The sequence below is a fragment of the Trichoderma harzianum genome (assembly GCF_003025095.1).
Source record: "Trichoderma harzianum CBS 226.95 unplaced genomic scaffold M431scaffold_9, whole genome shotgun sequence".
In the NCBI taxonomy this organism is placed as follows: Eukaryota; Fungi; Ascomycota; class Sordariomycetes; order Hypocreales; family Hypocreaceae; genus Trichoderma; species Trichoderma harzianum.
In genome coordinates this window covers 1,021,612-1,038,307 of record NW_020209257.1, presented here as the reverse complement: position 1 = coordinate 1,038,307, position 16,696 = coordinate 1,021,612, and the positions used below count along the sequence as shown (strand labels likewise).

The 16,696-nt window shown below is 46.7% G+C and overlaps 7 protein-coding genes across 7 annotated transcripts; 4 read left to right on the top strand and 3 right to left on the bottom strand.

The window, feature by feature from the left end:
• Positions 1-10: 10 nt before the first annotated feature.
• Positions 11-1,290, bottom strand: M431DRAFT_18337 (hypothetical protein). Its single transcript, XM_024913154.1, has 3 exons — positions 919-1,290; positions 391-857; positions 11-338 (listed from the first exon to the last, which is right to left on the bottom strand). Exons 1-3 carry the CDS (start codon positions 1,105-1,107, stop codon positions 137-139), a joined length of 858 nt encoding a protein of 285 aa, XP_024772527.1. The 5' UTR covers positions 1,108-1,290; the 3' UTR covers positions 11-136.
• Positions 1,291-2,003: 713 nt separating this feature from the next.
• M431DRAFT_90219 (hypothetical protein) lies at positions 2,004-4,491 on the top strand (the record flags this gene model as incomplete). The annotated part of the gene is made up of 5 exons (XM_024924127.1): positions 2,004-2,919; positions 3,007-3,199; positions 3,259-3,417; positions 3,469-3,941; positions 4,001-4,491. 5 exons carry the CDS (start codon positions 2,004-2,006, stop codon positions 4,489-4,491), a joined length of 2,232 nt encoding a protein of 743 aa, XP_024772526.1.
• A 252-nt stretch (positions 4,492-4,743) lies between these two features.
• M431DRAFT_90153 (hypothetical protein) lies at positions 4,744-6,265 on the bottom strand (the record flags this gene model as incomplete). The annotated part of the gene is made up of 2 exons (XM_024924117.1): positions 4,744-5,677; positions 5,730-6,265. 2 exons carry the CDS (start codon positions 6,263-6,265, stop codon positions 4,744-4,746), a joined length of 1,470 nt encoding a protein of 489 aa, XP_024772525.1.
• A 374-nt stretch (positions 6,266-6,639) lies between these two features.
• On the top strand, positions 6,640-7,743 carry M431DRAFT_89804 (hypothetical protein; the record flags this gene model as incomplete). The annotated part of the gene is made up of 3 exons (XM_024924062.1): positions 6,640-6,898; positions 6,973-7,407; positions 7,463-7,743. The coding sequence occupies 3 exons, from the start codon at positions 6,640-6,642 to the stop codon at positions 7,741-7,743; spliced, it is 975 nt and encodes a 324-aa protein (XP_024772524.1).
• A 593-nt stretch (positions 7,744-8,336) lies between these two features.
• On the bottom strand, positions 8,337-10,444 carry M431DRAFT_521972 (hypothetical protein; the record flags this gene model as incomplete). The annotated part of the gene is made up of 4 exons (XM_024920486.1): positions 8,337-8,739; positions 8,822-9,979; positions 10,046-10,342; positions 10,389-10,444. The coding sequence occupies 4 exons, from the start codon at positions 10,442-10,444 to the stop codon at positions 8,349-8,351; spliced, it is 1,902 nt and encodes a 633-aa protein (XP_024772523.1). The 3' UTR covers positions 8,337-8,348.
• A 1,986-nt stretch (positions 10,445-12,430) lies between these two features.
• M431DRAFT_58133 (hypothetical protein) lies at positions 12,431-13,506 on the top strand (the record flags this gene model as incomplete). The annotated part of the gene is made up of 5 exons (XM_024921517.1): positions 12,431-12,513; positions 12,565-12,778; positions 12,837-12,908; positions 12,966-13,250; positions 13,318-13,506. Coding segments are annotated over 5 exons (843 nt in total), but the record flags the coding sequence as incomplete, so codon positions are not given.
• Positions 13,507-16,046: 2,540 nt separating this feature from the next.
• Positions 16,047-16,355, top strand: M431DRAFT_44203 (hypothetical protein; the record flags this gene model as incomplete). Its single annotated transcript, XM_024915209.1, has 1 exon — positions 16,047-16,355. A coding segment is annotated over one exon (309 nt), but the record flags the coding sequence as incomplete, so codon positions are not given.
• Between the last annotated feature and the right edge of the window lie 341 nt (positions 16,356-16,696).

Here is a 16,696-nt window from a genome sequence, read left to right as displayed (position 1 = left end):
TTCTGAACTTGACTCCCGAAATGGGGCAGCTAAATCAAGTGCTTTGTTACTACAGCCTTTTTCAACAACTTTCAACTCTTCTTCTAGGCTATCAGCATGGAAGGCAGCTGCTCTTTGCTTTCGTCGAACATTGCGTCTACTCATAGTACACTTTGTTGATCAGTGTCCCAATTTTCTCAATATGCACTCTCATATCGTCTCCATGCTGCAAGACTATCTTGGGGCTCCTAAGACCTCCTATCCCAGGTCCCGTACCCGTCATGATGACAGTGCCTCGCTCAAGCGTTGTGCCTTGTGAAAGAAACGAAATGGTCTTGTTTATACCAAAAATGAGTTCCCTGGAATAAGTTAGCTTTTGTTAATGCATGGCTAACATTCTGCCTGGCTTACTTGGTGTTGGAACTCTGCACAATAATACCGTTGTGAATCCCTTGAATGTCTAATATCGGAGGATCCCCGATCACGTTTGGCCTGACGAGTACAGGGCCAATTGGCGCTGAGCCATCAAACCCTTTAGAGAATGACCACTGACTGTTTTTGAACTGTTGACTCCTGCAAGAAATATCATTACTACAGGTATAACCGAGAACATATTCCTGTGCTTTCTCTTCTGGAATATCGCGCCCATCTTTCGAAATGATAAAGGCAAGTTCCGCTTCGTAGTCGCTTGTGCCATCCTGAGCAATCAACGGCACGTTAATCGTTGCGGGATATGGCGAGCTGATAGACGTCCGGGGTTTAATGAATAGGACAGGTTCATTGGGAACGGGAATGTTTGCTTCCGCCGCATGATCACGGTAGTTAAGGCCAAGGCAGCGAACTATTGGTACTTCGTGCTGGGCTAGAGGGCAAAGGAGCTGTACCAAATGAGAAACTATGTCATTATACATTATGAGCCATGGTTATGTAGCACTTTACCTGCTTAACCGTCAAGATCTTATCGGATACTTTCCCGTCAAACGCGCTGCCAATGACAAGGCTTGCCTTTACTAGTTTACCCGCCTCGATATCGAGTCCAATGTCTATTGAAGGATCAATCTGGCCCAGGTGGACCTGATTATCCTCTTCGGCAATAAATCGAATCAAGTGAGTCCAATTTCGCTCCATATCAGTGAGTCAGGATGTATCAATAATAAGAACTTGGGTGGTCATATGTGAAAGCAGCCGAAGAGTGCCACACGTGTAGATGATTATGTACGGTATTAATTCTGCCTCGCGTATCATCATATCATGATGAATTACATAGCGAATGCGCCAAACTCCACTATCAAATAGATGTCGGAGCCGGAAATCTCTCCCGATGAACCCGACGGAGTCACTGATGCCGAAGCTCTAGGCTGTACTCCTATTCCGAACTCCAACGGGAAGCCACCCGACGGCCCGACAAAGTACAAGGGCGAAGATGACAGTTGTCGGATTTATGTCACATTACGTCTTATCTCCACATATTTATATTGGTACAGAGAGTCACTTTAATTTTGCCCACCGTTACAGGCCGACCGTGAGTTAAATACCATACACGTGCGCTGTGCCAATAACCAGTTCATGTTAGTTTCGTGATGTATTAAAGATTGCGAGGTTAGCCGCCTCTAGCCTAAATATTGCTAGTAATGTTAATATTCTCTATTACACAAGTCTCTCTCCTTCCCCGCAAGTGACACAAATACAAGAGTAGTAAGACAGGATGAGCTGCTAGCACATACAAATACATTACCACTGCATATTATACTCCATGCTTACTATAAACACTTTCACATTCACAAGTCCATGGCCCGTCCCCCCATAGTGTAAAAGCCACCATAAACTGCGCCTCTTTCTCCGTTCTTGTCCGGCCTGTTATGGCCACCTTCCCAAAGGAGCCATGGAACATTATCCAACAATATTTTCTCTATTAATGCCCTGATTCATAGAACCTGGTTACAATTCGAACGCGACCAACATCCTTTCATGTCTAAATAACAATGGCGGAATCGCAGAGTCTTAATGACCATGACGCAGGCTCTATGCCCTCTTACAAACGGAGACGCGTAGCGGTCGCCTGTACATCTTGTAGAGGTCGAAAGTCTCGCTGTGATGGGGCCCGACCGTCATGCAGTCTATGCGTTCATCTTGGGTTCGATTGCTTCTACGAGCAGCCTTCAACAAGCAACTTTAGAGGAGCGCACCCGCAGCCAAGGAGCAATGACAATGACAGGCTCTCTAAAATTGAAGAGATGCTACATATTCTCTTCCAACGAAGCCATCAGACGGCCGATTCTATTGAACGATCGAGTCTTTCAATCCAGCATGTTGAAGTTGATACCCAGAATCAGATCCATAGTAAGAATGCTATGGATATGAATCATGTCATACCGCGAAACGATGCGGATTCAGTGGACGGCATGGCTACCCTCATGGGACCGAAGACAGTGACGAGCAAATTTTTCGGGCCGTCTTCAAACATAGAATTCCTTCGACAAGTTTCGGATGCGTCTGCAGCAATTTTGAACGCCAATGTACAGGTGAGAGAATCAACGACCGACGCGATCGAAGCAACGATAGTGGAAGGATCACATGCGATGAATATCCCATCGGGTCGCCGGCCCAAGTCTCTACAAACTGCCGATCTCTACGATCTGCCAGAGGAGACAATCACTTTACGCCTCATCAAACTGTTCTTCTCTGATACCGGGATGATCTTTCCAATCACAGATGAAGAAACCATCCTTCAAGCCTACTATTCAGTAATAAATGTGGATGATAGACTTACAAACTGGTCCTGCGTCTGTCTTCTTAACTCAATCTTTGCTATTGCAACATACATCAGCGCGAAACCTGATCGATCCCCGATCAAGAATGCAGAAGATTCCGAGGCGTACTGCGAGAAGGCACGGGCCATATGGGCCTGCACTGAATCAAATACGGCCCAGCTGGAAACTGGTGAGTGTAATATATAGTGAAGGCTTGCGCCCAAGCGCTGGTTGACAGTCCTGCCCTCGAAGCGGAATAGATGCTCACCAGGCACAGTGCAGTATCTCCTCTTGATGGCGCACTATTACCAGGGTACGAATAGACCGGATGAAGCATGGAACCTCCACGGACAAGCAGTGCAAACAGCATACCAGCTTGGGCTACACTCGCGATCCTTGTGCTATGAGTTCAGCGCGTCGGAAGCCGAAAGAAGGAGAAGAACTTGGCTCGGCTGTGTCGTACTGGACAGGTCAGAAGAGCTATCTTTCGTAACGTCATAACATTGAATGTCTAACGGCAAGAGTCTAGGTTGTTTAGTATGACGCTGGGACGACCGTTAATAATCCCATCTAGCTACATCAGTATAGATCTCCCTGATACTAATACGATACACGGTCCAAGCGCCTTGAGAAAGCCAAGGAACGGATCGCATTCTTGTCATACCGTCTGCTTGTTCACTGCAACAATGTATGTCAGAGCAGCGCCAGTTTCTCATAGTTATTGACATGGCCGTTGCAGACGATTATACGAAATTCTTCAAACCATCATCGCTGATTTATATGGCTCAAACCTCGATCAAAACTTCTCGCTTGACTTATCTGCGGCATTCACTTATATCATGCCGATAGAGCAAAGATTGAACGAGTGGCGAGAAAAGCTGTACAGACAGCTGCAACGGAGACCATGGGGCAATAATGATTCTACGGAACATGATTCTGAGGCTATCTTTGATAAGCTTAGTACTATCATGATGTTGAGGTATCTCAACGTCCGCATCCTTCTTCATCGCCCTGTTTTGAGCAGTGTTCTACATCATTGCCATACTTCGTATTCCGATAGAAACCTTGAAAGGGATCCACCGTTCTCCCGGCATGTTGCAGAACTCAGCATTGAGAGCTGTCAGCAGTCAGCTATCGATATTATCGATATCGTCTATAAGACGCGCGATTCATATCTCGCGCTGAAAACGTGGTGGTTTACTATATACTACAGTAAGACATCCATTCCTTCACGCATGGCATTGTATATGCAATTGCTTAACGCCTCAAAGCATTCAATGCTGCGGTAGTCATATTCAGCTGCATACTCCTAGAAATCACTAGTCCGACCACCAGGTCCAGCTCTGAACAAGCCAGCACGACCACTGATACCTCCCGCTCTAACAAGATTGTGAATTTATTTGGCCATCTCCAGCGCGCTGCTGAGTCTTTGCAGCGGGTCGGAGAGGACACTAAACAAGGAAGCAGGGTTAATAGAATGCTGCAAAAACACCTAGAAATCAGCAGCAGGCTTATCCGAGAAAATGCAGACCGCTACTCTGTTCCTCTTTCAGCCATATCACTCGGCCAAGAGTCCCAAGTCGGTAACAGTCAGCCCGATATATACAATTGGGATGCTCAACTTGATAACAATGAACTTCTGGCTGTAACCAGCTGTTCCCCTAATCCTTTGGAAATGTTTGAGCTCCGGACATCTCAAGAGTGGATCAATTCTGATCTCTATACTGACCTATTTCAGGCAGGAGAAGGTTCGGCGACTTAATTCTTGGACTGAGTGCGTCGGTATACTTTTCAAGGTCTTGTTGGTCCTACCCCAGACTAACCAAGTTTATTCTAAGCTAGAAGCATAAAGACAAATCATTATATTGTCGGTTGTATACATGTATTGACAGTTATTTCCAGCCGTTTCACTTGAATTCGTCTTTCCTATAGGTTCTTGGTTTCTTTCTACCGTTGCAATCTTGACTCTAATCAACCGGCAAGTGCCACCTATTTCCATTCATGCGGGGCATGTTTAATCCCTCCAGCTCACTACCTTTGTCTGAACCCACTCGTCAAGCCCTTGCAAACCACTGAACCGTCCCCATCCACTACTCTTCACTCCTCCATGAGGCAGTGCTGGCTCATCATGTACAGTCATGGAGTTAATATGTACAGCACCTGACTCTATCGCACGGGCAATATTGAAGCCACGACGGAGGTCTTCTGTGAACACAGCGCTGGATAAGCCATAGGGGGTGCCATTTGCAATTGCGACAGCCTCCTCATCAGTGTCGACCACAAAAAGAGACACCGTCGGCCCAAATGACTCAGTGTTGTAGATTTCCATACCAGGCTTGACATGCTCTATTACGACTGGCTGCATTCGCGTGCCACCATATTCAACACCATGAGCAATGTTGTTGGCAAGATTGGCTCCCTTGGTCAATGCATCTTTGAGTAGCCATTGGTTCTTCTCCACAGCAGTAGTATTCACGAGCTGTGCCGCATCAGTGCCTTGATCCGCAAAGAATTTGAGCATGGCAGCGCAAAGAGCTGAACGGAAGGTGTCGGCAATCTTGGCGTTGACAATGATACGCTCAGTAGACATGCAAATTTGGCCGGAATGCAAAAAGGCACCCATTGCGCATTTGAGAGCAGCCTGTTGGACATCGGCATCCTCGCATACTATCACAGGGTTTTTACCACCGAGTTCCATGACAGTTGGCTTCAGGTGTTTACCCGCTTGCTGGGCAATGACGGCACCCACAGGCGTTGAGCCGGTGAAATTGATCTTCTTGATTGCCGGATGCGCAATCAACATGTTTGTGATCTTGGCGGCGTCAGCTGGTCGATGGTACAGCGTATTGAGGCAGCCTGCCGGAAGACCGGCTTCGTGAAGGATAGACGCAATGGCCCACAGAGTTCCCGGGGCTGCTTCTGGGCCCTTCAGAACCACCGTGTTTCCCCTTTGCAACGTCAGAATATGAAAGCAATAATGAAGGAAAATGAATGACTTACATCGCTAGGGGCTGCAAACAAGCACGTAGACCCAACACGTTGGGGATATTCCAAGGAGATATTGCCAAAACAACACCATAAGGCTCTTTAACCAACATAGCATGGCGACCCTCCTCGGCAACGATGGGCATCGACGATGTAGTCGCGACCTGGATTAGGCCCGCAATACTTCGGCACCCATTGGCGGCAAAGCCATGCTCGATGTCGAAGATGTTCTGTGCTGCGCCCGTTTCGGTGTGGCTGTAGTGAAACATCTCTTTTCTTCTTTTTTCAAATAGTTCTGCGGCTCGAAGAAAGATGTCTCTTCTAGTGTCTGGCTTGGTTCGAGACCAAGGTACGTATGCCTCTTTCGCGGCATTGACTGCTCTGAGTACATCCTCTTCAGAGGCAGAAGAGCATTTGTACAGGGGGTTTTGATCAAGAGGAGAAATTACATCGAATGTCTCGGCGGATATCACTTGCTTGCCTTTGAGCCAGAAAGGGATCGTTGACGATGTAGTAAAGGCGGATACGGACGAGCCGCTGTTCGCTCCCATGGAACCCATGTCTATAAATGAGGAGAAGAAATGTTAATTAATGAAGCTATAGGGCTTGTGGCGTCTATGATAGGATATACGATGGATGTTCACTTGAGCCTGGTGTATATAAATATATATATATATAGGATCATGGTGGAATAAGACTGTACATGGCTGCTGGAATAACGGGGCATTGTCGGCTGCTTCAGGTCTTTGCCGCTTTTACGTGCCGTCGGGTGTGTATCGGCAAAGCGTACATGTATTCCCCTGCCACATCTCTGCTATGTGGCCATGGACGTTGATAGTTATCATGTACTTAACGCCATTGACAACCTCTCCTAGTCATCTCTCATCACATCGCATTCATCTTATCTGACTCGACGAATACAATCATGATCTCTTTCAAGACGAACCAGCAGGCTAATGTGGCGGCAGATGCCAGCCAGAAGCTGTTCAAGCTGGCCTCAGAGGCACATACCAAGCCTCTATGGACAGAAATGGCAAAGATTAACCCACGAGTCCCGAATTCGTCGTGCGTGCCAGTGGTCTGGCAGTACGAGCAAATCAAACCTGTTTTACTACTTGCGGGGCAGGTGGTTCCTCCAGAGGAGGCTGAAAGACGAACATTGATGTTGATCAATCCAGCTCGAGGTGTGTAGTTACGCTATGTGATTGCATGTAATTTGAGGTTCAAAAGAAGTGACGCTGGACAATGTTATGCACAGAGCCTCCATTTGCAAACGACACGTTGGCTGCGGGACTCCAGATCGTGATGCCGAATGAAGTCACCGTCGCACACAGACACACAGCCTTTGCCATGCGCTTCATCATTGAAGGCGAAGGTGGCTTCACTACTGTAGAAGGCAAACGTCTTCGCATGCAGCGGGGAGACTTGGTACTTACGCCTCCGTGGCATTGGCACGATCAGGGCAAAGACGGGCCGGGAGCCATGGTCTGGCTTGACGGCCTTGATGTGCCAAATTATACACTCATGCCGGTGCATTTTGTTGAGCATTACCCGTCTCCTGCATATCCGTACGAAGAAGTCGATTCCAAGTCTTCGCCCCTCGTTTTCCCCTGGGTAGCCATGCAAACTAAGTTGGATGAGAACGAAGGCGACTGGTCATCGGAAAATTATACCAAGTCAGACGGTACATCAGGTATGAAATTAGAGGTGAAAGTCTCTCCAGGTTGTTTCCCTAACATATTCGATAGTATCACGAACTCTTGGTGGCGCTGCTGAGCGTCTGAACGCAGGCTGCACATCGCCTGTCATTCGTGAGACTGCCTCGTCGATATACCACGTATTCTCGGGCAGCGGGTACACCGAGATCAATGGACAGCGCTTTCGTTGGAAGCAAGGCGATACATTCTGTATACCCGCATGGAATAAGTATCACCACGCTGCCGATATAGATAGTCGCATATACCTATATAGATTCCATAACAAGCCGATGTTGGAGGCATTAGAATATTACCGCACTGAGACCAATTAATCAGACACTATTACATCTACTGGGTAATGCGGCAGCTTGTTCTTGCGTTGTAGTTTTTATGGCAGTTAGGCAAGCTAGGTTTCTTATGTGTTATTTAGTGTTTGTCAGTCCAGTCTAAAGGTGCTTTCCTTAGCTGTCAATAAAATCCTTTGTTTTAGCTATTCTACTGCCAGGCCTCTGAGATACATAGACGTACTTTTGAGCAATAGTGACAAAGGGATTGCGCTGTGTATTTGGCATCGGCACAAAAGTACGGTTATGACAGGCAGCCTTTAATATAGTATTCCAATATTTCTATGTCTGGATGATGATAAAATACACGCAACAAATAACGTGGCTATTGGAATCTTGTAGCTCTGAGTCATAGCCGATCTAATAGAATATCGGACAGGTAGGTGGTCTTGGAGAGCAGTACCGTGAACTTCATATTTTGAACCTAGAAGAAAAAACGGGCGAGGCATCAAACACAAGAATTTGGCGAGCTGCTCTTAGTATAAACAGGACTAAGCTAGTAACGTTAATTCTAGTTATAATATATAGTGCAAATATAGTGCTTTTTATTCAGTATCACGACAACATAAAATGATAAGACTCGCCATCCGCGTCTAATTCTCCTCCATCTGCCGCAGTTGCTCTCCCTCAGAATCTTTCTTAGCTCTTCTATAACGCACTGTATCTCCAGTTGGCGGAAATGAAACCGTCAAATTCTTAATGTATCGTGGCGTTGGATCTTTCCCATCCTTATCTTCAGGTTGTATGGCATCTGACAGATCGATGCAGTGGGCGACTCGAAGTATCGTGGAAAATTTAGACATGTATGAGAAACCACTATTATGGTATATAGAGGTAACTCCTAATAAGATACTGAGAAGAGTCATACCAAGGGCAATTCCATACGCAAGCCAGAGAGTATTGGCTGCATATGAGTAAATCAAAGCATAGTGTGTCTGGGTCATGGGCACATCAGGTGGTGCATATGGGGAAGAATAATTGGGCCTGTGAAGATATTAGCATAACTGTATATAGCAAAGAAAGTAAAAATAGAGGCAAAGAGATGCTAGGGATATGGCTGACTGACTGTAGCAAAGAATTGCTCATTAGGGATACAGTTGCATTGCGGAATAGCTCCTCCATCACCCTGGCCATAGGGATGGTCGAGTTGGCTGCTTCTTCGATAGAATGGCCATTCCACAGACGAGTTGTATCAGCAATCAGCCCTTTCAGTGACACTATGCTGCCTATCGCAGTAAGAGGCTGCAAGAAGTTGAATTCTTTCGTTTGTAGGAGTGGTGTTGAGGCCATATTGGCAGTAATTGTTACCCCCGCCGTACTCCCATACGGATCGCCGTCAAAGTCACGAACTATAGCTCCCACAAACATTCGCCCAAAGGCGTCCATTACAGCCTCATAAGCATAATTCTCTACCCCTTGTACATTGTACATGGGCGGATTGTGAGGGGTCTGGTCAATTTCGAGCGGAGCTACACCTGCAATGGTTTCCGTTGCCGAGACGTTATTGAACGAGCCTTGCGTTGTAATGTTTACGCTCTGAATGTTGTTGACGTATGTAAAGTTCGCTATGTATGAGGTATTATACATATAACAACTCGTAATAGTCATATTAGGTAGCTGCCTTTGGCAAGTGACATCCTGATTCATACTCGGTATGGCTGCGATATAGAGTTCTAATACTTCAGCGTCCCCGTTTAGCGGCCCGAGCAGCAGTGACGGCGGTTCATATACAACGTTACTCAATTTGCTCCCCGAGATATTAAAGAGGCTCGGGAACGGTAGCGAGCTGATGGCTCCGGAATTGTTATAGGGGATAGTCGGCACCCAAGAGAGGTAGCCGAAGGACCGCACGCAGCCCTCTGCCCCCGCAGTCGTTGCGTTGAGGATGTTATCGGAGATGTTACGATATGAAGCCGATGCTTCGTTAATGTTTCCGCACGACAGAGCCGGCCCGGGAAATTTCAGCACCCATGTAGCATTTTCGTATGGTGAGGGTATTGGCAAGACATAACCTCCTGTCGTGCTTCCCGTCACTGTTTGTAAGACAGCATATTGGGGATTGCTGTAATCATACACAGGCGAGAGACCTGGCTGTGATTGTATGTTGGCAAAGTTCAAACTGGTAAAATCGATCTGTGGGACTCTCATTAAGGACGTGAACGTTGTTGCTGACCATCCTACGTTAAGAGTGGCCGGTGTTATGAAAGACGTAATGGATATGAGCCTGTAAATGTGAGTATCTATAGACTTCCGCATATGTAAAAACATCATGTAGAAGATCCGTATTTACCATAAGATAGTAACCACAAACATCCTAATCGGGCTATCTCTCCACAATCGGAAGTCAAATACACTCCAGATTCCGGTTGTTACGGTCGCCAAGTTATCAATGGTGCCCAGCTTCAATGGTTTTGTCCGAATCGTTGCCCACAGCGCCTGATCCGCCGCAGTGGTTATCACAGCACCAAGAGCAGAGTTGACAAGGAAGGCAAATACAGAGCCGACGGCCAAGTTAACTTGTTGTCCAGTTAATCCGCCACCAAAACGGCTGAAATATACGGAACTTGGCGGCGGCTTTCCCGACAGGCTCTGATAAAAAAAAATGGTGGCCTATGGAAAATGCAGTGCCGAACAGCAGCATCGCCACCATCGTCCCCATAGCGCGATGGGCTGCCCACTCTGGCAGCATAGCGAATATGGTCTGTATGTCCAGAAGGTCTGGCCAATTGTACAGGTATACACAACAAGTCGTGGATTGTGGAGGTAGAGGTGAATCAGCGAGGCAGTCAGCTCCTCGTTGAAAAATTGCGGAAGATCGTCTGTTCCAAGAGAGAACACCGTATTCTCTCGCTAAACTGGACTGAGTTGTTGGTTTTATGGTAACATTCTAACGTGACAAAGCTAGCGTATTACTTGTCATGATCAAAACAGGGGTTATACATGAGGAAATCCACAGTCCAATATACCGAGGGAATATGTAACAGACGAGGCTTACTTCCAGTATACCGAGGAAATATGGTAACAGACGAGGCTCCCTTCCTGCGGCGCTGCCCTCACTTCGTCCCTAACTAGCATCTCCGCCCATGGTTGCAAAATACTATTGAGCGTGCAAGGATGTCTAGCGACTATTAACGACTGACGTTGTAGTTAGTAATACATTTAATGTGTAGAACATAATGATGTTTGGGAGTTCCATGGTGGCAGTGTGGGACTGAAGGATTTGTGTAAGCTTCGTATCGGCCCTCGGGTGGGAGCTGGTAGAATTGATGATGATTGAATGAGGGGTTAATATCGCAATGTGGCCGTCACACGAAAATGGATCTTACTGCTAAATATAGCGCTTTAAAGATATCAGTGGTATAATTGAAAAGAAAAAGAAGAAAAGATGATCAACGACAATGCTAACACGGAAGTTATAAAGGCCAAGCTGGATCTTAGCTAATAAATAGCGTTATTTAATATATGTACGCACCCCCTGTGCCATCCATGTTTAATCCTTTACTTTGTAAGTGTAAACTTTATGGAAGGCGTGCCACTGTGCTAATAGACCGAATAATGGCTGGTTAGTATCACCAGCTTTTGTAGGCTTTTTCTCTTTGTGATAGGTATTCTATTAACTCTGCCAGTTTGAGGCCAATCGCTCTGCTGATCAATCATATACGACCATATTCATCAGGATACAGGATACTGGCAGGCTCTTTTCTTGACTTTATTGCTTACCATTCTTTGCCTACCGAAACTCCTGGTTTGGAAACACATGATCGCGTTTTTGGAGGATAATAGTCAGGATTGAATCTGAGCAAATTGATGACACTGGGTATCTCAGCCGTGCAAAATAAGACCGCGTAGGTGAGTCAATGGTATCGCATGGTTCCCAAGGGGTAAACTGGTATACATATTCTAGCACCTATTTGACATGATAACGGGTCATTGTGGTAGGGATTCAATTTGATTCTCTTTTGAAAGAGAGGGAGGGGGAGAGGGAGGGGAGAGAGAGAGAGGAGAGGGAGAGGGAGAGAATCTCTTCTACATATTGTGTAACTAGTCAAGACCAGGCTGAATGCAGTGCCACCACGGACCAACCAATCGAACGCTCGAAGGTCGAGCCAGTAATAGAGGATGTATGCCCAACCGCCTTGACCAGCATCGAGTTGAGACGAGCGCCTATTAGGCGCCCAGGCGGGTATTACCGTCCGACTTGAAGGCATCCAGTTGATGAAAGCCTGGGACACAAATTGTACTACGTCTGAGATGGAGGCTTAATGACATTTTGAGGTACGGGTGCCGGGTTTTGCTCTGCTGTTATAAAGTGGGAAACCGACCCCGGAAAATACCACTTGCGCCCAATTTTCTCTAATCTTCGAGTTCTTGGAATCTCTGTCACCAGTGCAGCAGCGTTATGTCAGCCGATCATTACCAAAATTTTAGGTTACGAGGGATCCCATGTGAATGCGAAACCAGGGCTGATGTCCGTGAGCTCGTTAAGAAGATCCTTTGCATAGAAGCCGGCGCGAGCGTTGTTGTTCATTCACTTGCAATCAGCCCCATCGAACAAATCAGCAAAGTCGCAACTCTAAGTTTTCATACTCTCCCAGGCTGTCTGTCCGACTGCTCTCGAAATGAATGGGTGTTTAACCTCCCGACGGACGAAACTTCAGAAGAGGATGGCCCCTGCCGGAGAAAATCACTTGTGTTCGATACGCATTTCTCGGGTTTCACGCCTCTTCAGCATACGAAAGACGATGACTGCTATGTTGAGTGAGTAAAAGGAGAATTTCTGACATATACGGCATTGACAAGTGTATTTAGTGTGATCGCAGTATCGGGTCTCGGCGGACACGCGTTCGGTTCCTTCAAAGAAAGACATGGGTCCTTTATGTGGCTCCGTGATGCTCTTCCGATAGACTTTCCCAGGGCAAGGATCTTAATATATGGATATGACACTCGACTCATTCGAAGCAAATCATTTCAGAATTTAACGGACTTGGGCAAAGCTCTTCAAATCGACATGAAAGGCATTCGGGTTTGTAGAATTGTCTTCTTATATTCAAATTGCTCTCTCTAGCTAATCTTGTGCTCAGCAGCTCACCCAAATTCGTCACATAGTTTTCATTGGACACAGCCTCGGTGGTCTTGTTATTAAAGAGGTTTGTGTTGGCTCCACCAAAAATTCATGAAGCAATTTCCGTGCCACATACTTACAATCCGAGTCACAGGCCATAGTCAAGTTGAAAGAAGAATTGGACAAAAAAGACGCATCAATACTGAGGTCTACTTCTGGATTCCCCCTTTCCGGTGTTCCTCACCAAGGGATGGCTGTTGAAACACTCGTTCCTTTGGTTAAAGACTACCCCAACAGGGGTCTTCTTGAGTCGCTCAATAAAAACTCAGCACTCCTTCAACGCCTCGAAAAGGACTTTAGAAATGCATTCGGCACAGAACGTCCTCAAATTGTCTCCTTCTACGAAACGGAGAATTCCCCCACTGCAGTCGAGGTGCGCACTCTTGAAGATTTTTATCTTTTATCTTGCTGCCCTGAAATGTTACTTATATCTCGTTCAGACAGGAAACGGCAAATGGGAACTCTCCGGAGATCCTAAAGTGTTAGTCGACGTCTCGTCCGCGACATGCGGCAGTAAGCGTCAACATCCGATTAACCGCAATCATTCTGAGATGGTGAAATATAACAACCAATACGACGAGATCTACACCCGTGTTCGGATAGCTCTAAAGCCACTAATAAGAAGATCACAAAGCAAATCTGTTACCGTGAGTGCGGCAGTTGAAAGTAATTGTGCGTGATTAGCCTTGACTCTTCATATACAATATACTAATTATTCCTCCAGCACCAGCACGACTTTCCGATGAGAACAATGGTGCGTAGATCGAGAACAATTTGCAACAAGTGACTGACTCGACATAGAATGTCTCAGGTCGCTTTCTTTTCGAGAACAAGAGCACAGGTACAAAGAAATCCATTCCGCAAAGGACACCTGTGAGTGGCTCCTCGAGGATTCACAATACCAAGCTTGGATGAGCAAATCACGAGGTCTTTTCTGGATCAAAAGGAATCCCGGGGCTAGAAAGTCCGTTCTCATGAAGTACGCCGTTAAAATGATGAATTGCAGACAGCCCGGGGAGCTCGTTGTGTCCTTCCTCATTCACGGCCGAGGAACGCCTTTACAGAAGAACCTACTAGGCGTATTCCGCGCATTACTGAACTCTATGCTCACATCCTTCCCGGAGTATCTCTCTCAGCTCGCTGAACGGTTCAATGACTATGAGAGACGCTTTGGGACTTATCAGGAGAATAGATGGGCTTGGACCGAAGAAGAACTTCAAGAATTCATGTCTGAGGTTTTGACCAAGGGGACGAGGAGCCGACCTGTAACCATCTTCATCGACGCGATCGATGAGTGTGGGGAATTTCATGTCAAATATTTGTTTCACTATTTCAAAACCACATGAACAACGTTGAACGGGAAGAAGCGCAGGTAAAGATATGCTTTTCTTCCAGACATTTTCCACTTCTTGACCTTAAGACGATCTCAACGATCTCTGTGGAAGAGAGAATCGATAAAGACATCCGATTAGTCATTCGAGAGCGACTAGAGCAAATTCAACCAAAAGCAAGGCGCCAGCAGATGGAGAAGGAGATCTTGTTGAAGGCCCAAGGAGGATTTCAATGGGTAGTCTTAATCACTTCAATGGTGATTGATAGAAACACAATTGGCATCAAGGCGGAGAAGCTGCATGAGATGATCAAAACTACCCCAGAAGCCCTTGACGAGCTATACACCAACATTTTGAGCGGCGTTACTGAAGCCGAAATTCACCAGATGACCAAGCTGTTCCAGTGGATTCTATTTGCTGAGCGACCCCTGTCTGCACAAGAGCTTCGGGAGGCGCTTGCTACCGATAAAGACATGACTTGCCCGACTATCTCCGAACTCAGAAGCCACGATAGCTGGTCCGATACTTTGGACGATTTCGAAAAGCACGTTAGACACATTTCCAGAGGCTTGGTGGAATTCCATACCCGTGAGATTTGGGAGCAATACGAACCTGGCGGAGAAGACTCGGATCGGGAAGTTCAGTTCGTCCACCAATCAGTCGCTGACTATATATTCGGGAAGTTTCTCGGCCATGTCGGATTTGGGGATGCCTCTCAATCTCAAATCGGAGCTGGCCACTTTGAAATATCGAGGTCCTGTCTCAGATACTTGACATTGAAGGAGGTGTCAGAAGGGGCCCAGCTACCTCGCGGCACATTCTCAGCAAGATTTCCATTAGTGCCGTATGTAGTGCGGTCTGTGTTCCACCATATCAGAGAGGTGGAACGGAAAGGAATTCCTCAACATGATCTCCTCCAGGTCATTCAATGGGATCGACAATCTAAATTCTTGAGGAAAATTGCGAGCATATGGAGAGTCATGGATCCTAATAACGCCCACTCACCCATAGGGTGGCCATTCATTGGAGCAACGCCGCTTCATGTCCTGATTGCGCTTGAGTCGAAAAGCGCCTTTGACGCACTGCTGCAGAAAGATGATGTAGACGTTGATGGTAGAGACGCGGATGGGAACACACCACTACTTCTTGCCCTCAGAGATGGCCACCAAAATATGGCACTCGCGCTACTAAATCGGTCAAACAAGCGGCAGCCTCGATTCAGGGCAATTCTCCAAAGCATCATTCAGAATAAATACACAAGCCATCGAAGTAACCACTTTGTGGATATCAACGCGGAAAATAACGATGGCGAGACGCCGTTGGTGATTGCCCTGACATTGGTGGGCGCCGAGGAGGTGATCTTGAAGTTGATTGAGGCAGGTGCTGATCTATTCGGGCAGCAGACCGAGCCCGTCTTCTACGCCATTCGTCATAGAAACAAGACGCTGCTCCTGAAGCTTCTTCAGAGGAACGTCAAGCTCGACGGAGCTATCTATTTTGCCTTAAAAGAACTCTCTTACAAGGGATGTGACAATGTTCTTGAAGAGTTTCTTTCAGAATTGCTCAAAGCTGGAGCCAATACACACAAATCACAGAAATTCGACGAGAGCTTCGAAGACAAGGACGAGCATGATGACGAAGCACTTCTCTTAGCTTCGCGCAGCGGTCAAACGGCCATAGTCAATCTCCTCTTGTCACACGGCGCTTCAGCAACTTCGCGAAACAATCACGGGAGGTTTCCATTACTAGTGGCTGCAGAAAATGGCCATGAGCCTATCGTGAAGCTACTTCTCGACAACGGCGGAGAGAGTGGTGACGAAGCTGAGCGTGCCGAAGCACTTCTCTCAGCTTCGCAAAAGGGTCAAACGGCCATAGTCAATCTCCTCTTGTCACGCGGCGCTTCAGCAACTGCACAAGACAAGCACGGGAGGTTCCCCTTACTGGTGGCTGCAGAAAATGGCCATGAGCCTATCGTGAAGCTGCTTCTCGAGAACGGGGTTGATGTTAACGCAAAAGAAACGTCGAATTATGGCCGCACATCGCTGTGGAAGGCTGTTAAAAATGGCCATGAGGCAGTGGCAAAGCTTCTTATTGACAAGGGAGCCGACATCAATGTCAGAGATTGTACTGGAATGACATTGCTCTCATGGGCCATATCGGAGGACAATGTGACAGTGGTAAAGTTTCTTATTACCAATAAGGCTGGCATTAAGGGTACTAAAATTGATGGAGTAAATTTACTCTTATGGGCCTTACAGAATAAACGCGAGGCAGTAGCGAGGCTTCTGATCAATAATGGAATCGACATAAACACTCTCTTCGACAGAGGGTTAACACCACTCTCATGGGCCTCACAGAATGGCCATGAGGTATTAGCAAGGCTTCTTATCGACAACGGAGCCAACGTTAATAGAAACGATTTATTTGGATTAACACCACTCTCATGCGCCTCACAGAGTGGCTGTGTGGCAATAGTAAGGCTTCTTAT